At 30.7% G+C, this 16,139-nt stretch overlaps 1 protein-coding gene across 7 annotated transcripts in view; it reads left to right on the top strand.

The window, feature by feature from the left end:
• The window catches only part of LOC120415167 (G protein-coupled receptor kinase 1), a 265,002-nt gene that overhangs the window by 183,609 nt on the left and 65,254 nt on the right, over positions 1-16,139 (top strand). For all 7 annotated transcript variants that reach the window (XM_039576611.2, XM_039576609.2, XM_039576607.2 and 4 more), the window contains one exon: positions 705-893. In XM_039576611.2, coding sequence (XP_039432545.1) covers positions 705-893 — 189 coding nt within the window. The remainder of the gene's footprint in view (positions 1-704; positions 894-16,139) is intronic.

Genomic DNA, 16,139 nt, shown 5'->3' with positions numbered 1-16,139 from the left:
TATATTTTTTGTTTGGGAATTCAATTTATATTGATAAAAAGTCAAATGAAAAAATCGGGATTCATTTCCGTACATATTTTTTTTACTGAAAAGTCGCAATCACAACCTAAGATTTTGCCCAAGACTCCAAATCGATCATAAAATCCCTTCTCAAGATACAGATTTTCGAATATTCACATGCCCATTCTGTATGAGCAGCCCGAAGAATTCTTAAGAGCCCTGTGATTTTTACATTTAAGACCAGTTTTGAGCACCTTGTATTTTTATCAGGAGCAAGATAGAACCATACTTTGCTCGAGAAAGTTTTAGCAAATTTTCTCAATTTGGTTGCTGTTGTTTAAGTTTTTCTTTTTAACAGATAAATTTAAATTACCAAAAATAAATATCAAAAATGTTTGTCTTTCCATGCAAATTCTCATACAAATGTAATTACGGTCTAATAACGAACAGAAAATAATTGTTCTGACTGAATAAAGCAATTTTTGAAAAACTGCAAACGACAATTAATGTGACTTCTTTGGGTACACGAAAAATATCCAAAAAGAATCAGTCAGATTAAACAAAAATAGAAAAGAAAATGTAAGGCCGAAATCTCAGAGAATTGCTCAACCCATGAGATTTTTGTACCCCACATATCGAAATATTTACAATTCGTTCCATACAAATATTAATTTCCCTGTTTTTGTTTCTACCTCCCCGTACAGGAATACTCGAAGGAGGCGGTGGCGCACGTGCAAAAGTATCTGATGAAGAACGAGGTGCCGGTGAACCTGTTCGAGCCGTACATCGAGGAGATCTTCCACCACCTGCGGGGCGAACCGTTCCGGAAGTTTCTCGAAAGTGACAAGTACACCCGCTTCTGCCAGTGGAAGAACCTCGAGCTCAACATCCAGGTGAGTTGAAACCCATGGAGACGCGTGGTTACTAGACTTTTTTTTTGCTGGGTTGCTGAGATGAGCGATAAACTTTGACTTCTTTTTGCGCGCATAATTTGCTGCCAGAATGCTTTCGAGAACTTCCACTCACTTTTGCGTCGCTGGCATTTCTCACGATGCTGCTTCAGGGAAAATCAGTGAATTTTCGCTTCGGTTGGTCATCTATGATTTTCCCGAAGTACTCCTTGGCGTACGCCCACATTTGACATTTTTGAACAGTGAAAAAATCTCCAAAAATATTTTTGTCAGAAGTTACCATAATTTTGTAAGAAGATAATAATAATTTTAAATTACAGTTTTACAAAAGTTATAAAAGTATCCCAAAAACGTTTTTCTAACTGTTCCATCTTATTGCAAACACACAGTCACGCACAAATACACAGAATGCTTGAAAGCTTTGAAGAGATGCGCCCTTTGTCTCGGTCACCGATAATGGCATTTGGTGGAATTGTGCTGACTGTGCGACAAAGGGCGATTTCTTTCTATGTTGTTGAGTACACGCTGAAAAAAAATTACATATTTTTGAAAAAGTATTTTTTAAACTGTTGTGAATTGTAAAATAAATTTCTTGTAAAATCTGAACACAATTTAAATTAGAAAAAAGCATAACTTTCAATTACCGTGTAAAATACCAACACTATTGGTGAGGTCACAAACCACTTGATCTCTATTTTGCGTTTGAGTGTGTAGTGTAGTGGTTCGATCAGCAGATCTTGGAGTGCGCGAAATTTGACGACGAGTGGCGATGAGAATTCCGGGAAAGCAAATCAGCAAAAAGTGGATGGCTCCTGCTTTTGCTGCCATCACCACCAAAACCGCCCACCAATTGATGCAAACCATTGGCCTTTTGCGTGACGATAAGGTTGGTTAGATTACGGTGAAGATGATGATGATGAGGGTGTATGATTTTTCACGATATCACGGACAGCGTAAAATTCATGAAACTGGGAAATTTCCGTGAAATTTTGTGAAATTTGGAAATTTCCCATTTTTGTTAAAAGAATCTTGTCATGCAAAAATGTCTTCTTAAAATCATTAATAACTCGTCAGGGTTAACTCGGATCGTTTTGCGGTCTTCAACACAGTTGTTTGTCATAAAACTTTACATGAAAATCTCATACTTGACAATAATTCGACTCATTAAACGCCACTTTTTGGTGGAATTCTGAAAGTTTAGCTTTTCCCCATAAATTTTTTCAATTTTTATAAACTATAAAAGAAAAGCGACCCCTAACCCTAAACCGATTTGGCTCAAAATTTGCACAGTTACTATTTTTACCTAAAGAATCGAGCCAGGGGTTATTTCTTACGATTTTCCAAATTTTTCATTTTTTCTTATCAACCTTATAAGAACTCGAAAATAATGTAAGAATAGTCTGCGATCAGCAGAGCAGCGAGTCAGACGTGCGTCCCTCCAACACCAAACAAGTGCTTAAAAAGTGCAAAAATGCCTCACGGCAAGAAAAAGAGGCGGTCCTCACCTGCAAGATCGGCAGATTTGAAGAAGCTGAAGAATGCCGAAGCGCTACCTGCAAAACCAGGCAATTTGAGCAAGGACGCTCACAAATTGTCTGGAAACCAGTTCGCTACCCTTCCTGTGGACGTGAGCGAGAAGGAAGAATTTGAACGACGGGAAAAGTTGCCACCCATTTTTGTGAAAACATCGTCATCGGATTCGGTGCGAAAGTGGCTGACCAGGTTTATCAAATCTGGTGCTTTACGAGCTTCCATTCGCCTGTGTGCTGATGGACTCAAAATTCTTCTACCTACCAGAAAGGATTACAACTACGTTCGGGATTTCCTGAACAACACAAAGATTGATTACTACAGCCATGACGATCCAGGTAAACGCCCCATGAAACAGGTCCTCCGTGGCCTATACGACATGGATGTGAGTGTGCTGAAAGAAGAGTTCAAAACTCTGAAGTTGAACGTGATCGAAGTCTTCAAGATGACGAGACACAAAAAGGACATCAAGTATCGTGATCAACTGTACCTGGTTCATCTCGAGAAAGGATCGACAACGCCGTCTGAGCTGAAAGCCGTTCGGGCAATCTTCAACATCATCGTGACTTGGGAACGTTATCGACCAGTGCACCGTGACGTGACACAATGTTCGAACTGCTTGCAGTTTGGGCATGGTGGAAGGAACTGTTTCATCAAGAGTCGTTGTGCAACCTGCGGAGGTGAGCACAAAACTCAAGCTTGCAACACAATCAACGAGAACATTGAAGCGAAATGCTTCAATTGCGGCGGCGACCATTCTACCAAGAATCGAAGCTGCCCAAAACGTGCTGAGTTTGTAAAAAATCGGCAGCAAGCGACGACGAGGCACCAACCAAATCGTCGCAAAACACCACCAGCATTCACGGACGTGGATTTTCCTGCTTTGGCGTCACCAGGAGCAGGATCTGTTCGAGTGGTTCCAAATCTGCAGCCATTGCCGTTGAATCAGCGGCAAAAATTTGCAGAGAATACAACACCTCCTGGCTTCAGTCAGCAACCGAGGGAAAACCAACCAGCATCAACGGATGAAGGCAGTAGTGACCTGTTTTCACCACAAGAACTTCTGAACATTTTCATCGAGATGACAACAACACTGCGTGGTTGCAAAACTCGTGCCGAACAAGTAAGAACGCTTGGAGTATTTATCTTAAAATACAGTTCGTAGTTTACTCGTTCTAATGATTTTGAATATTTCAATGAATTTACATTTTTTAGTTTTAAGTTAGGATTAGTTGTTTAAGTGATTTTTGCTTTTTAACCCAAATGTATTCGATTCAATGCAAAAATGTAAAACAATTTGAAGCAAATAAATGAATGTGAACAGTTAATAATAAAACGAAAAATACAATAAAGATGAAGAGCATTTAGCCATACCACTTAGAATGTAAATGAAATGTAATTATTATAAGAAAGTTCAATAAAGACATATTTAATTTCAAAAAAAAAATGTAAGAATCGTCAAGTTGTCTCATAATATATATAAATGGGATGATTCCAGTTATTCTTCTATCCACTATATAATCAATTTCTATTATTTTTTGGCATTTTGTTTGTTAAGAAAAAAATGTGTAGAATTCTTTATGTTTATTTTATAATATTGATGTTTTTCAATAAAAACTGTTTTGATTGACGATTTTGACGTTAAGTATGATGTAAAAAAAGGACATAATTCTTGTAAAAGTAATATAAGTAGATGGAAATTTTATTGGGGGAGCAATAAATAATTACAAATCTGAGATCACTTTTTGAATCACCTATCAATTTGGAGATTTATGATTATTTTATAAGCTTTTCTTTGAAAGCGTTCTAAATTAAATCATGTTTTCATCCCCTATAATAACAAATTGATTACCATTTTATTTTGAAAGTACAATTACATAATAAATTAGACAATTTAAATTTGTTTTTTTTTTTCTAGTTCGTCCAATTTTTCCGGGTTTTGAATTTCCCGGGAAACGGGAAAAATATTTTTGAAATCCAGGGATGTCCCGACATTTTTTGAAACAGTCATAGAATATATGTTCTGATTAAATATATTTGTAATGATTTTCAAACCTTAAATCATAGAATAAGCTCAGTAAAATCAATTGTAATAATCTACACTTCAATCTAAACAAGGATGGCAGTTTTTAAACAGTTAAAAAATGGATTTTGTTTATTTTATTTTTTTGTGCTTTGGATTTTAAATAAACTACAGTTTTTTATCCAATCCAAAACAAGAAGCGACAACAAATAAAATAAGAACACGATAAAAAAAATCAATTGAAATAACAAGCCATAGTCTCAACATTTGAAGGAGTGTGGTTGACAAAAACTTTTGAAAAAAATTTGTACCAGCCTAAGTATTCTACTTGTTATTTTGTTATCTATTTTCACAACCTAAATCTGAATTCCAGACAATTTTTTTTTTCAATTTCATGATTTCCGGGACAAAATATAAAAAAATCCCGGAAATTTCGTCCCGGGAATTCCCGGGATTGACGCACTAGTTTTTTCTCATGAATTTATGAAAATTTCGTCAAAATTATTTTTTAATTTATTTAATAAACTTACTTCTGAAGGTAGAGATGAAAATCTATATATATATATAAAAAATTTCGATGGTTTTGTTCGAACGCGAACCAGTTTAATACGGAGCGTCGGATCGAGGTGCTCTTTTTTGCGTTGGGTTCGTAAAAGCCCAAGGAAGGTTTATACGTTAACTAATTGACACTTTGGCCACTCTGGAACCGATTCCGGAGCATCGGCAAATTGTATGGAAAAAGTTACGTAAAATCAAATGTTGATCACAGGAGGCTGAATAAGCAAACAAGCTATACGTCAAGACGAATTTTTTCGGGTTAGGCTTGTTTATTATATTTTTATTGGGTTACAGAGTGTTTCAAAATGTTAAAAAAAAACAAGATCAATTAATCATTCTGGCTTAACAAGACTGTTAAATCTTGTCCAATTTCCCATAAGACTGTCTTTGACCACTTTACAAAATAACTCGTTTTTTTGATGCTTTAAGCTAATTTACTATCCAGGTTACTATACTACACTGAAAAAAAAATTATCTATTTTCAGTTATGAGCAATGTAACTAACTTATATCTGTAAGCCCATACATCCAATTGAAATGTGGTCAAAGACAAACTTATGGGAAATTGGACGAGCTTTCCGGTAAAAATATTTTGGAGACTGAAAAATCAAGTCTGTCGTATAGAAATTGCCAAAAACCATAAAAAAAACATATTTTTTCAACATTTTTATTTTTAAAACCGCTGTAACTTCACAACGATTGGACTTAGGACAATGGTCAATATGGAGACTTTTATGTAAAATAGTCTGGAGAATCGACTTTCATGTTTGGTTTTTGAAAATCTTGATGGTGAAAGCACTGTTCAAAAAAACCGTTTCAGTAAATGATTTTTGTATTTTTTTGGGTGAGTTGCTCCATCCGGCATTTTTCGTGAGTCTTTTTGTAACATCTTAGGCTATTTTTACACAAAAAAATTGAACGAAAAAAAAATCGTGGGCGGTGACTTTTAAACTTAAAAATCGAAATATCTCATAAAAGTGGAGTGTTTTATTCTTTCAATGTTTTTTTTTTTTTTTCGGAAAGCCCGTCAAATTTCCTACAAGTTTGTTTTTGACCACTTTTTGATACGATGCAACGGCTTCAAGATACAGCAATATTTAAATTACGAAATACAAAAATATTTATAACACTTACGCCCTTCTTAAATGTCATTATCGAGTGAAACTGGCTCCATATACACAAAAATGGCTTATATATGTCTAGGATAACATAACATGATACAAAGTTTCATTGAAATCGGAGAGGGTCGAGAAAAAAGTACATGAAAAAATCCTGTTTTGGGTTGGAATTGCTCAAAAACGAAATTCTTTTTTTAAGAAAGGAAAATTACCATAAAACAGTGAAATTTAAAACGAAAATTTTGTTATAATTAAATAATAGAGCAGCTTATTGAGCAGGTATCATCCACAAACTGTAAGTGAATTCCACCGAAAACTATCCCTACCCCGCCATCACCAATCATCACTCACCGTGAAATTGCTCGTTCTAATTAAGTTTTCACTCACGCCACCACCCCCAACCCACCTTCCACCGAAAAACCCATCGATCCGGCAAAGCACGTCGTGCCCCGGAAAACTTTCTCCTTCCTCGAAGGCGCGCTTCTTTCATTTTCGCCAAACAAAATCATCTGCCAAAACGGAAACTTTTCCATCAAATCAATTTATTGGCCAAATTGAAAAGTTATTCAAATTTTGCGTCCTCGCCGTCCCTGGCATTTGCAAATTTGCACTTGGTTCTCCGCCAAGAGCAAGTGGCAAGTGACTGGAATAAAATAGAGGAAGAACGAAAGCTCCCTCTGTCTCTCTCCTTCTGACAAAGAGCGTGAGCTTTTCACGCGAATCAAAGGGATCAAGTATCGAGAGATAGAAGGTAGTTTTTCCGGGAAAATCGTTGCCAGTCGTGGCGCGTGGGCGCGAGATTGTTTGTTTTCTCCCGCGTGTTCGTTTAGAGGGGAAAGCAGATTTTTCTCACCATTTGTTGACGGCGATGGGGAAATCGAGTGAAAATAAAATAAAAAGCGCCCCAAGGTAGATAATCCAATATTCCTGGTAGAAAAAATTGGTACATTTTGGAAAGCAATTTCGAATCTGTAAAAATTGTGCAGTAAATCGATTGTCTTCGCCCAAATAAGCCAACAAAAAAGCAGAGATGAGGGCATTCCAAGAGCAGAAAACAAACAGACTTTGGCACCGAACGATGTCTGTTATTGGCACTTTGATGCTCCCCGGGATGGTTGGATGCGTGGGTGGGAGGGAAAATCTTGGTCTTTTCCTTTTCCTGAGTGTGCCACTGCCACCCATCAACACAAAATTGCGGGCCAGCATTCCAAAAAGATATGATTGCACAGGGCACTTGAGTGCCTTTTTTCCTGGGTTTCTTGTTGAGATAGAATGGATCTAAAAATGCCTAGAAGGAATTAAATTTAAAAAAACTAAAGAAATAAATAACAATATGAAAAATATCATGCGAAATACGGTTTTGTTATTTATCAACACACAACCTATAGCCAAAAAATCGCAATAAAATAAAAAAAAATTAAACAAATAGGGCGATTCTATCATTTTTAAAACATTAAAACATTAAAATATTAAAACATTAAAACATAACATCATTAAAACATTAAAACATTAAAACATTTAAACATTCAAACATTAAAACATTAAAACATTAAAACATTAAAACATTAAAACATTAAAACATTAAAACATTAAAACATTGAAACATTAAAACATTAAAACATTAAAACATTAAAACATTAAAACATTAAAACATTAAAACATTAAAACATTAAAACATTAAAACATTAAAACATTAAAACATTAAAACATTAAAACATTAAAACATTAAAACATTAAAACATTAAAACATTAAAACATTAAAACATTAAAACATTAAAACATTAAAACATTAAAACATTAAAACATTAAAACATTAAAACATTAAAACATTAAAACATTAAAACATTAAAACATTAAAACATCGGGACTGGCAACACCAGCCAGCAACAGTCAAGTGTTCGGAGCTCTTCAAACTTTTCGATTTTTACGCCGTATTTAACTGTGATTACCCGCGAGTTTGCTCCTCCAGCATGCCAAGGGCCGGCCGTGGCCGAGGCAGTTCGAGTGCGGCCTCGAAAAACCCGCGAAGTTCATCTACCGGCAGAGTGCAGAAAGGTAAACATACCAACGCCGCATCGACCGCCATCGCGCACGGGAGCGTGCCCGGTGACGTCACCGATCCTTCATTTTTACACGTGTCATACCGTCCACGTGAGTCCCCAGTACGGACGAGACAATCGACTCGGGCATCCGGAAGCACTTCCGGGCAGCAGCAGCAGCAGCAGTCCACCAGCACTACGACAACAACCACTTCCAACGTTCCCACCAGCAACGAATTTGAGATGCTGAGTGGAGATGAAAACAACACCGACAGTGACAGCAGCAATGCTGGCGACGACGATGATGATGATGAACTTGCGCGCAAGCAAGAAAAGAAGAAAAAATGCAACTCTCCGAAGGAACGACGTCCACCTCCAATTTTTGTTTTGGAAACGTTGGCAGACGATATTGACGAGTTGCTTGAGGGACTCCAATATTGTCTGAAAATTAGTAAAACTTCAGTGCAAGTTATTACGCACAAGAAGCTGCATTTCGACTTGGTGGTGAAGAAGTTGAAGTTGCGAAACTTCAAATTCTTTACATTTGACCCTGCAGAGAAGGTCCCAGTGAAGATCGTCCTTCAGGGATATCCGGACCGCCCGATCTCCGACCTGGAAGAACACCTGACGGGCGTCAAGGTAAAGCCTCGAGAGATAAAGGTGCTCTCAAAATCGACTACGGTGACAGGTACGTACACCTTGTACCTCCTGTACTTCGATCGCGGGTCCGTCAAAATCCAGGACCTACGGCAGATCAAAGCACTGGACGGCTTCTTTGTGACGTGGCGATTCTATACGAAGAATCCGGCCGACGCAGCCCAATGCCACCGCTGTCAGAAATTCGGACACGGTTCCAGAAATTGCAATCTTCCACCCCGGTGCGTAAAGTGCGGTGAGACCCACTTCACCGAAAGGTGCAATCTTCCGCGGAAAGACCAGCTGGGGGAAAACCCCCAGCAGCACAAAGCGCGCGTCAAGTGTGCGAACTGTGGTGGTAACCACACGGCGAATTTCCGTGGCTGTGCCGCGCGGAAAAAGTACCTCGAGGAGCAGGACAGGAGGAAGAAAGCGCCAGCGTCCCGCCAACCTCCGAAGACTTCGAGCTCGAACGCTGCAGCAGCTGGCGGCGGAGCGGTTCCATCGACCAACCCAGCGTTCCCTCCCGGTTGGGGAGGTTCGTACGCTAGAGTAGCCGCTTCTGGGAGCGGTACTTCACCGGGACAAGCAGACGTCACCGGAGATGACCTCTTCACACTTCCCGAGTTTTTCGCTCTTGCTGGAGAGATGCTCACGCGCTTCCGTGCCTGCCGGAACAAGGCAGAACAATTCCAAGCTCTCAGTGAGCTGATGATGAAGTACATCTACAACGGATAAGCTGCCTTGTGCAGCGAAGTTTTTCGACGTCAATAGACAAAACATACTGTGATTTAGTTTTAAGCTTTTCTATTTCTATCCTTTTCCTTAGTAAATCTATAAGGTTTTTTTTTAATTTTTCCTTCTCTTGCCAAACCCATTGTTAGAATATCCAATTACATCAAAATGAATTATAGTCAAATCATAGTTGAAAGGAACTCCAAAACTCTATTAGGTTATAAGAAATACGGAATTGTTAATTGATTATTTACTAATAAAATAAATTGAATTGAATTGAAAACATTAAAACATTAAAACATTAAAACATTAAAACATTAAAACATTAAAACATTAAAACATTAAAACATTAAAACATTAAAACATTAAAACATTAAAACATTAAAACATTAAAACATTAAAACATTAAAACATTAAAACATTAAAACATTAAAACATTAAAACATTAAAACATTAAAACATTAAAACATTAAAACATTAAAACATTAAAACATTAAAACATTAAAACATTAAAACATTAAAACATTAAAACATTAAAACATTAAAACATTAAAACATTAAAACATTAAAACATTAAAACATTAAAACATTAAAACATTAAAACATTAAACATTAAAACATTAAAACATTAAAACATTAAAACATTAAAACATTAAACATTAAAACATTAAAACATTAAAACATTAAAACATTAAAACATTAAAACATTAAAACATTAAAACATTAAAACATTAAAACATTAAAACATTAAAACATTAAAACATTAAAACATTAAAACATTAAAACATTAAAACATTAAAACATTAAAACATTAAAACATTAAAACATTAAAACATTAAAACATTAAAACATTAAAACATTAAAACATTAAAACATTAAAACATTAAAACATTAAAACATTAAAACATTAAAACATTAAAACATTAAAACATTAAAACATTAAAACATTAAAACATTAAAACATTAAAACATTAAAACATTAAAACATTAAAACATTAAAACATTAAACATTAAAACATTAAAACATTAAAACATTAAAACATTAAAACATTAAAACATTAAAACATTAAAACATTAAAACATTAAAACATTAAAACATTAAAACATTAAAACATTAAAACATTAAAACATTAAAACATTAAAACATTAAAACATTAAAACATTAAAACATTAAAACATTAAACATTAAAACATTAAAACATTAAAACATTAAAACATTAAAACATTAAAACATTAAAACATTAAAACATTAAAACATTAAAACATTAAAACATTAAAACATTAAAACATTAAAACATTAAAACATTAAAACATTAAAACATTAAAACATTAAAACATTAAAACATTAAAACATTAAAACATTAAAACATTAAAACATTAAAACATTAAAACATTAAAACATTAAAACATTAAAACATTAAAACATTAAAACATTAAAACATTAAAACATTAAAACATTAAAACATTAAAACATTAAAACATTAAAACATTAAAACATTAAAACATTAAAACATTAAAACATTAAAACATTAAAACATTAAAACATTAAAACATTAAAACATTAAAACATTAAAACATTAAAACATTAAAACATTAAAACATTAAACATTAAAACATTAAAACATTAAAACATTAAAACATTAAAACATTAAAACATTAAAACATTAAAACATTAAAACATTAAAACATTAAAACATTAAAACATTAAAACATTAAAAAAACATTAAAACATTAAAACATTACAGCATTAAAACATTAAAACATTAAACATTAAAACATTAAAACAGTAAACATTAAAACATTAAAACATTAAAACATTAAAACATTAAAACATTAAAACATTAAAACATTAAAACATTAAAACATTAAAACATTAAAACATTAAAACATTAAAACATTAAAACATTAAAACATTAAAACATTAAAACATTAAAACATTAAAACATTAAAACATTAAAACATTAAAACATTAAAACATTAAAACATTAAAACATTAAAACATAAACATTAAAACATTAAAACATTAAAACATTAAACATTAAAACATTAAAACATTAAAACATTAAAACATTAAAACATTAAAACATTAAAACATTAAAACATTAAAACATTAAAACATTAAAACATTAAAACATTAAAACATTAAAAATTAAAACATTAAAACATTAAAACATTAAAACATTAAAACATTAAAACATTAAAACATTAAAACATTAAAACATTAAAACATTAAAACATTAAAACATTAAAACATTAAAACATTAAAACATTAAAACATTAAAACATTAAAACATTAAAACATTAAAACATTAAAACATTAAAACATTAAAACATTAAAACATTAAAACATTAAAACATTAAAACATTAAAACATTAAAACATTAAAACATTAAAACATTAAAACATTAAAACATTAAAACATTAAAACATTAAAACATTAAAACATTAAAACATTAAAACATTAAAACATTAAAACATTAAAACATTAAAACATTAAAACATTAAACATTAAAACATTAAAACATTAAAACAGTAAAACAGTAAACATTAAAACATTAAAACATTAAAACATTAAAACATTAAAACATTAAAACATTAAAACATTAAAACATTAAAACATTAAAACATTAAAACATTAAAACATTAAAACATTAAAACATTAAAACATTAAAACATTAAAACATTAAAACATTAAAACATTAAAACATTAAAACATTAAAACATTAAAACATTAAAACATTAAAACATTAAAACATTAAAACATTAAAACATTAAAACATTAAAACATTAAAACATTAAAACATTAAAACATTAAAACATTAAAACATTAAACATTAAAACATTAAAACATTAAAACATTAAAACATTAAACATTAAAACATTAAAACATTAAAACATTAAAACATTAAAACATTAAAACATTAAAACATTAAAACATTAAACATTAAAACATTAAAACATTAAAACATTAAAACATTAAACATTAAAACATTAAAACATTAAAACATTAAACATTAAAACATTAAAACATTAAAACATTAAAACATTAAAACATTAAAACATTAAAACATTAAAACATTAAAACATTAAAACATTAAAACATTAAAACATTAAAACATTAAAACATTAAAACATTAAAACATTAAAACATTAAAACATTAAAACATTAAAACATTAAAACATTAAAACATTAAAACATTAAAACATTAAAACATTAAAACATTAAAACATTAAAACATTAAAACATTAAAACATTAAAACATTAAAACATTAAAACATTAAAACATTAAAACATTAAAACATTACAACATTAAAACATTAAAACATTAAAACATTAAAACATTAAAACATTACAACATTAAAACATTAAAACATTAAAACATTAAAACATTAAAACATTAAAACATTAAAACATTAAAACATTAAAACATTAAAACATTAAAACATTAAAACATTAAAACATTAAAACATTAAAACATTAAAACATTAAAACATTAAAACATTAAAACATTAAAACATTAAAACATTAAAACATTAAAACATTAAAACATTAAAAAACATTAAAACATTAAAACATTAAAACATTAAAACATTAAAACATTAAAACATTAAAACATTAAAACATTAAAACATTAAAACATTAAAACATTAAAACATTAAAACATTAAAACATTAAAACATTAAAACATTAAAACATTAAAACATTAAAACATTAAAACATTAAAACATTAAAACATTAAAACATTAAAACATTAAAACATTAAAACATTAAAACATTAAAACATTAAAACATTAAAACATTAAAACATTAAAACATTAAAACATTAAAACATTAAAACATTAAAACATTAAAACATTAAAACATTAAAACATTAAAACATTAAAACATTAAAACATTAAAACATTAAAACATTAAAACATTAAAACATTAAAACATTAAAACATTACAACATTGAAACATTAAAACATTAAAACATTACAACATTAAAACATTAAAACATTAAAACATTAAAACATTAAAACATTACAACATTAAAACATTAAAACATTAAAACATTAAAACATTAAAACATTAAAACATTAAAACATTAAAACATTAAAACATTAAAACATTAAAACATTAAAACATTAAAACATTAAAACATTAAAACATTAAAACATTAAAACATTAAAACATTAAAACATTAAAACATTTAAACATTAAAACATTAAAACATTAAAACATTAAAACATTAAAACATTAAAACATTAAAACATTAAAACATTAAAACATTAAAACATTAAAACATTAAAACATTACAACATTAAAACATTAAAACATTAAAACATTACAACATTAAAACATTAAAACATTAAAACATTAAAACATTAAAACATTAAAACATTAAAACATTAAAACATTAAAACATTAAAACATTAAAACATTAAAACATTAAAACATTAAAACATTAAAACATTAAAACATTAAAATATTAAAACATTAAAACATTAAAACATTAAAACATTAAAACATTAAAACATTAAAACATTAAAACATTAGAACATTAAAACATTAAAACATTAAAACATTAAAACATTAAAACATTAAAACATTAAAACATTAAAACATTAAAACATTAAAACATTAAAACATTAAAGCATTTAAAATTTAAAAATCACTGTATCTCGAAACCGTTGCATCGTATCAAAAAGTGATCAAGGACAAACTTGTAGGAAATTGGGGCTTTCTGAAAAAAATACACTGATACAAACATATAGAAATTGACAAACTTGTAGGAAATTGGGGCTTTCTGAAAAAAATACACTGATACAAAAATACACGCCACTTCTATGAGATTTTTTTGAATTTTAAGTTTAAAAATTAATTTTCAAGGTGAAGTCACGATTTTTTTTCGTTCAAATTTTTTGAGGAATTAACGTAAGATGTTACAAAAAGACTGACGAAAAATGCAGGATGGTATATCTCTCCTAAAAAAATACAAAAATCATTTCCTGAAGCAGTTTTTTTTAAATGTGGTCTAAATGTAAAATTTTTTAAAAACCGATAGTGGGAATCGATTACCAAGAAAATTTTAAATAAAAGTTCCATATTGACGATTGTCCTATGTCCAATCCTTGTGAAGATACAGCGGTTTTAAAAATAAAAATGTTGAAAAACAGTTTTTTTTGTGGTTTTTGGCAATTTCTATATGACAGACTTGATTTTTCAGTCTCGTAAATATTTTTACCGGAAAGCTCGTCCAATTTCCCATAAGTTTGTCTTTGACAGCATTTCAATTGGATGTTAGGGCTTACAGATATAAGTTTAATTACATTGCTCATAACTGAAAATAGTTTATTTTTTTCAGTGCGGTAGAAACCTGGATAGCAAATAAGCTTACGTAAATATTAAAACGAGTCAAATTTAAAAGCTGTCAAAGGTAATCTTATGGGAAATTGGACGAGCTTTTTGATAAAAATAGAGACTGAAAAAACAAGTCTGTCAAATAGAAATTGCCAAAAACCACCAAAATACCTATTTGTTCAACATTCTTTATTTTCAAAACCGCTGTATCTTCACAAGGATTGGACATAGGACAATGATCAATATGGAGACTTTTATGTAAAATTGTCTAGGGATTCGATTTCCACTATCGATTTTTGAAAAATTTAACGTTTAGACCATTTTCCAAAAAAAATAACATCTTAGACTAATTCCTCAAAAATTTTCAACAAAAAAAAATCGTGACATCACCCTGAAATTAATTTTTAAACTTAAAAATCAAAAAATCTCATACGTGTATTTTTGTTTCAGTGTATTTTTTTCAGCAAGCCCGTCCAATTTCCTACAAGTTTGTCTTTGACCACTTTTTGATACGATGCAACGCCTTCGAGATACATTGATTTTTAAATTGCAAAATACATAAATATTTAAATAACTTACGCCCTTCTCAAATGTTATTTTCGAGTACTATTGGCTCCATATACACAAAAATGGCTTATATAGGCCTTGTTCGGGGCTGGCCGATATGCTTCAGTGGACTGTATGTTAGGTTGTGGCAGCGGAATTGCAGCGGGGCCGTAGGAGGGAGGAAAACACCGTGAAACTTGGTTTTCTTTGTTTATTTCTCCTTCTTCTCACTCTCCTGCATCACTTCACTACACTCAAGTTCCTTTCTCCTGCTGCAATGTTGCCTCGTTGGCGGTTGGACGTGTTCTGACGCGAGCGCCTCTTTGCGCGCGTTTCGCGGATGACGTTTCTGACGTTCAACTGTCCGAACTGACAGTTGACACGATGGGCGCACGAGCATGCGTGCGATGGGGTTTCCTCTTCGTTGATACCGAACAGGCCTAGAATAACATGTCTACAAAGTTTCATTGAAACCGGAGAGGGTCGGGTACAAAAGTACCAGAAAAATTCCTGATTTGAGCTGGAATTGCACCATTAAATCATTAAATCATTAAAGTTAGTAATTTGAATGAATGTTTTTCTGGATTCCGGTTTTATTAAAATTCCTTATGTCCAAAGAAGTTAATTTGCATCATTTTGGTTAGTCACCACACATTTGATCTTTCCCCTCAAGAATGTAAATTCAATCTCACGCAATTTC

The sequence above is a fragment of the Culex pipiens genome, chromosome 2 (assembly GCF_016801865.2).
Source record: "Culex pipiens pallens isolate TS chromosome 2, TS_CPP_V2, whole genome shotgun sequence".
Classification (NCBI taxonomy): domain Eukaryota; kingdom Metazoa; phylum Arthropoda; class Insecta; order Diptera; family Culicidae; genus Culex; species Culex pipiens.
This window is presented reverse-complemented; position numbering and strand designations above follow the sequence as displayed.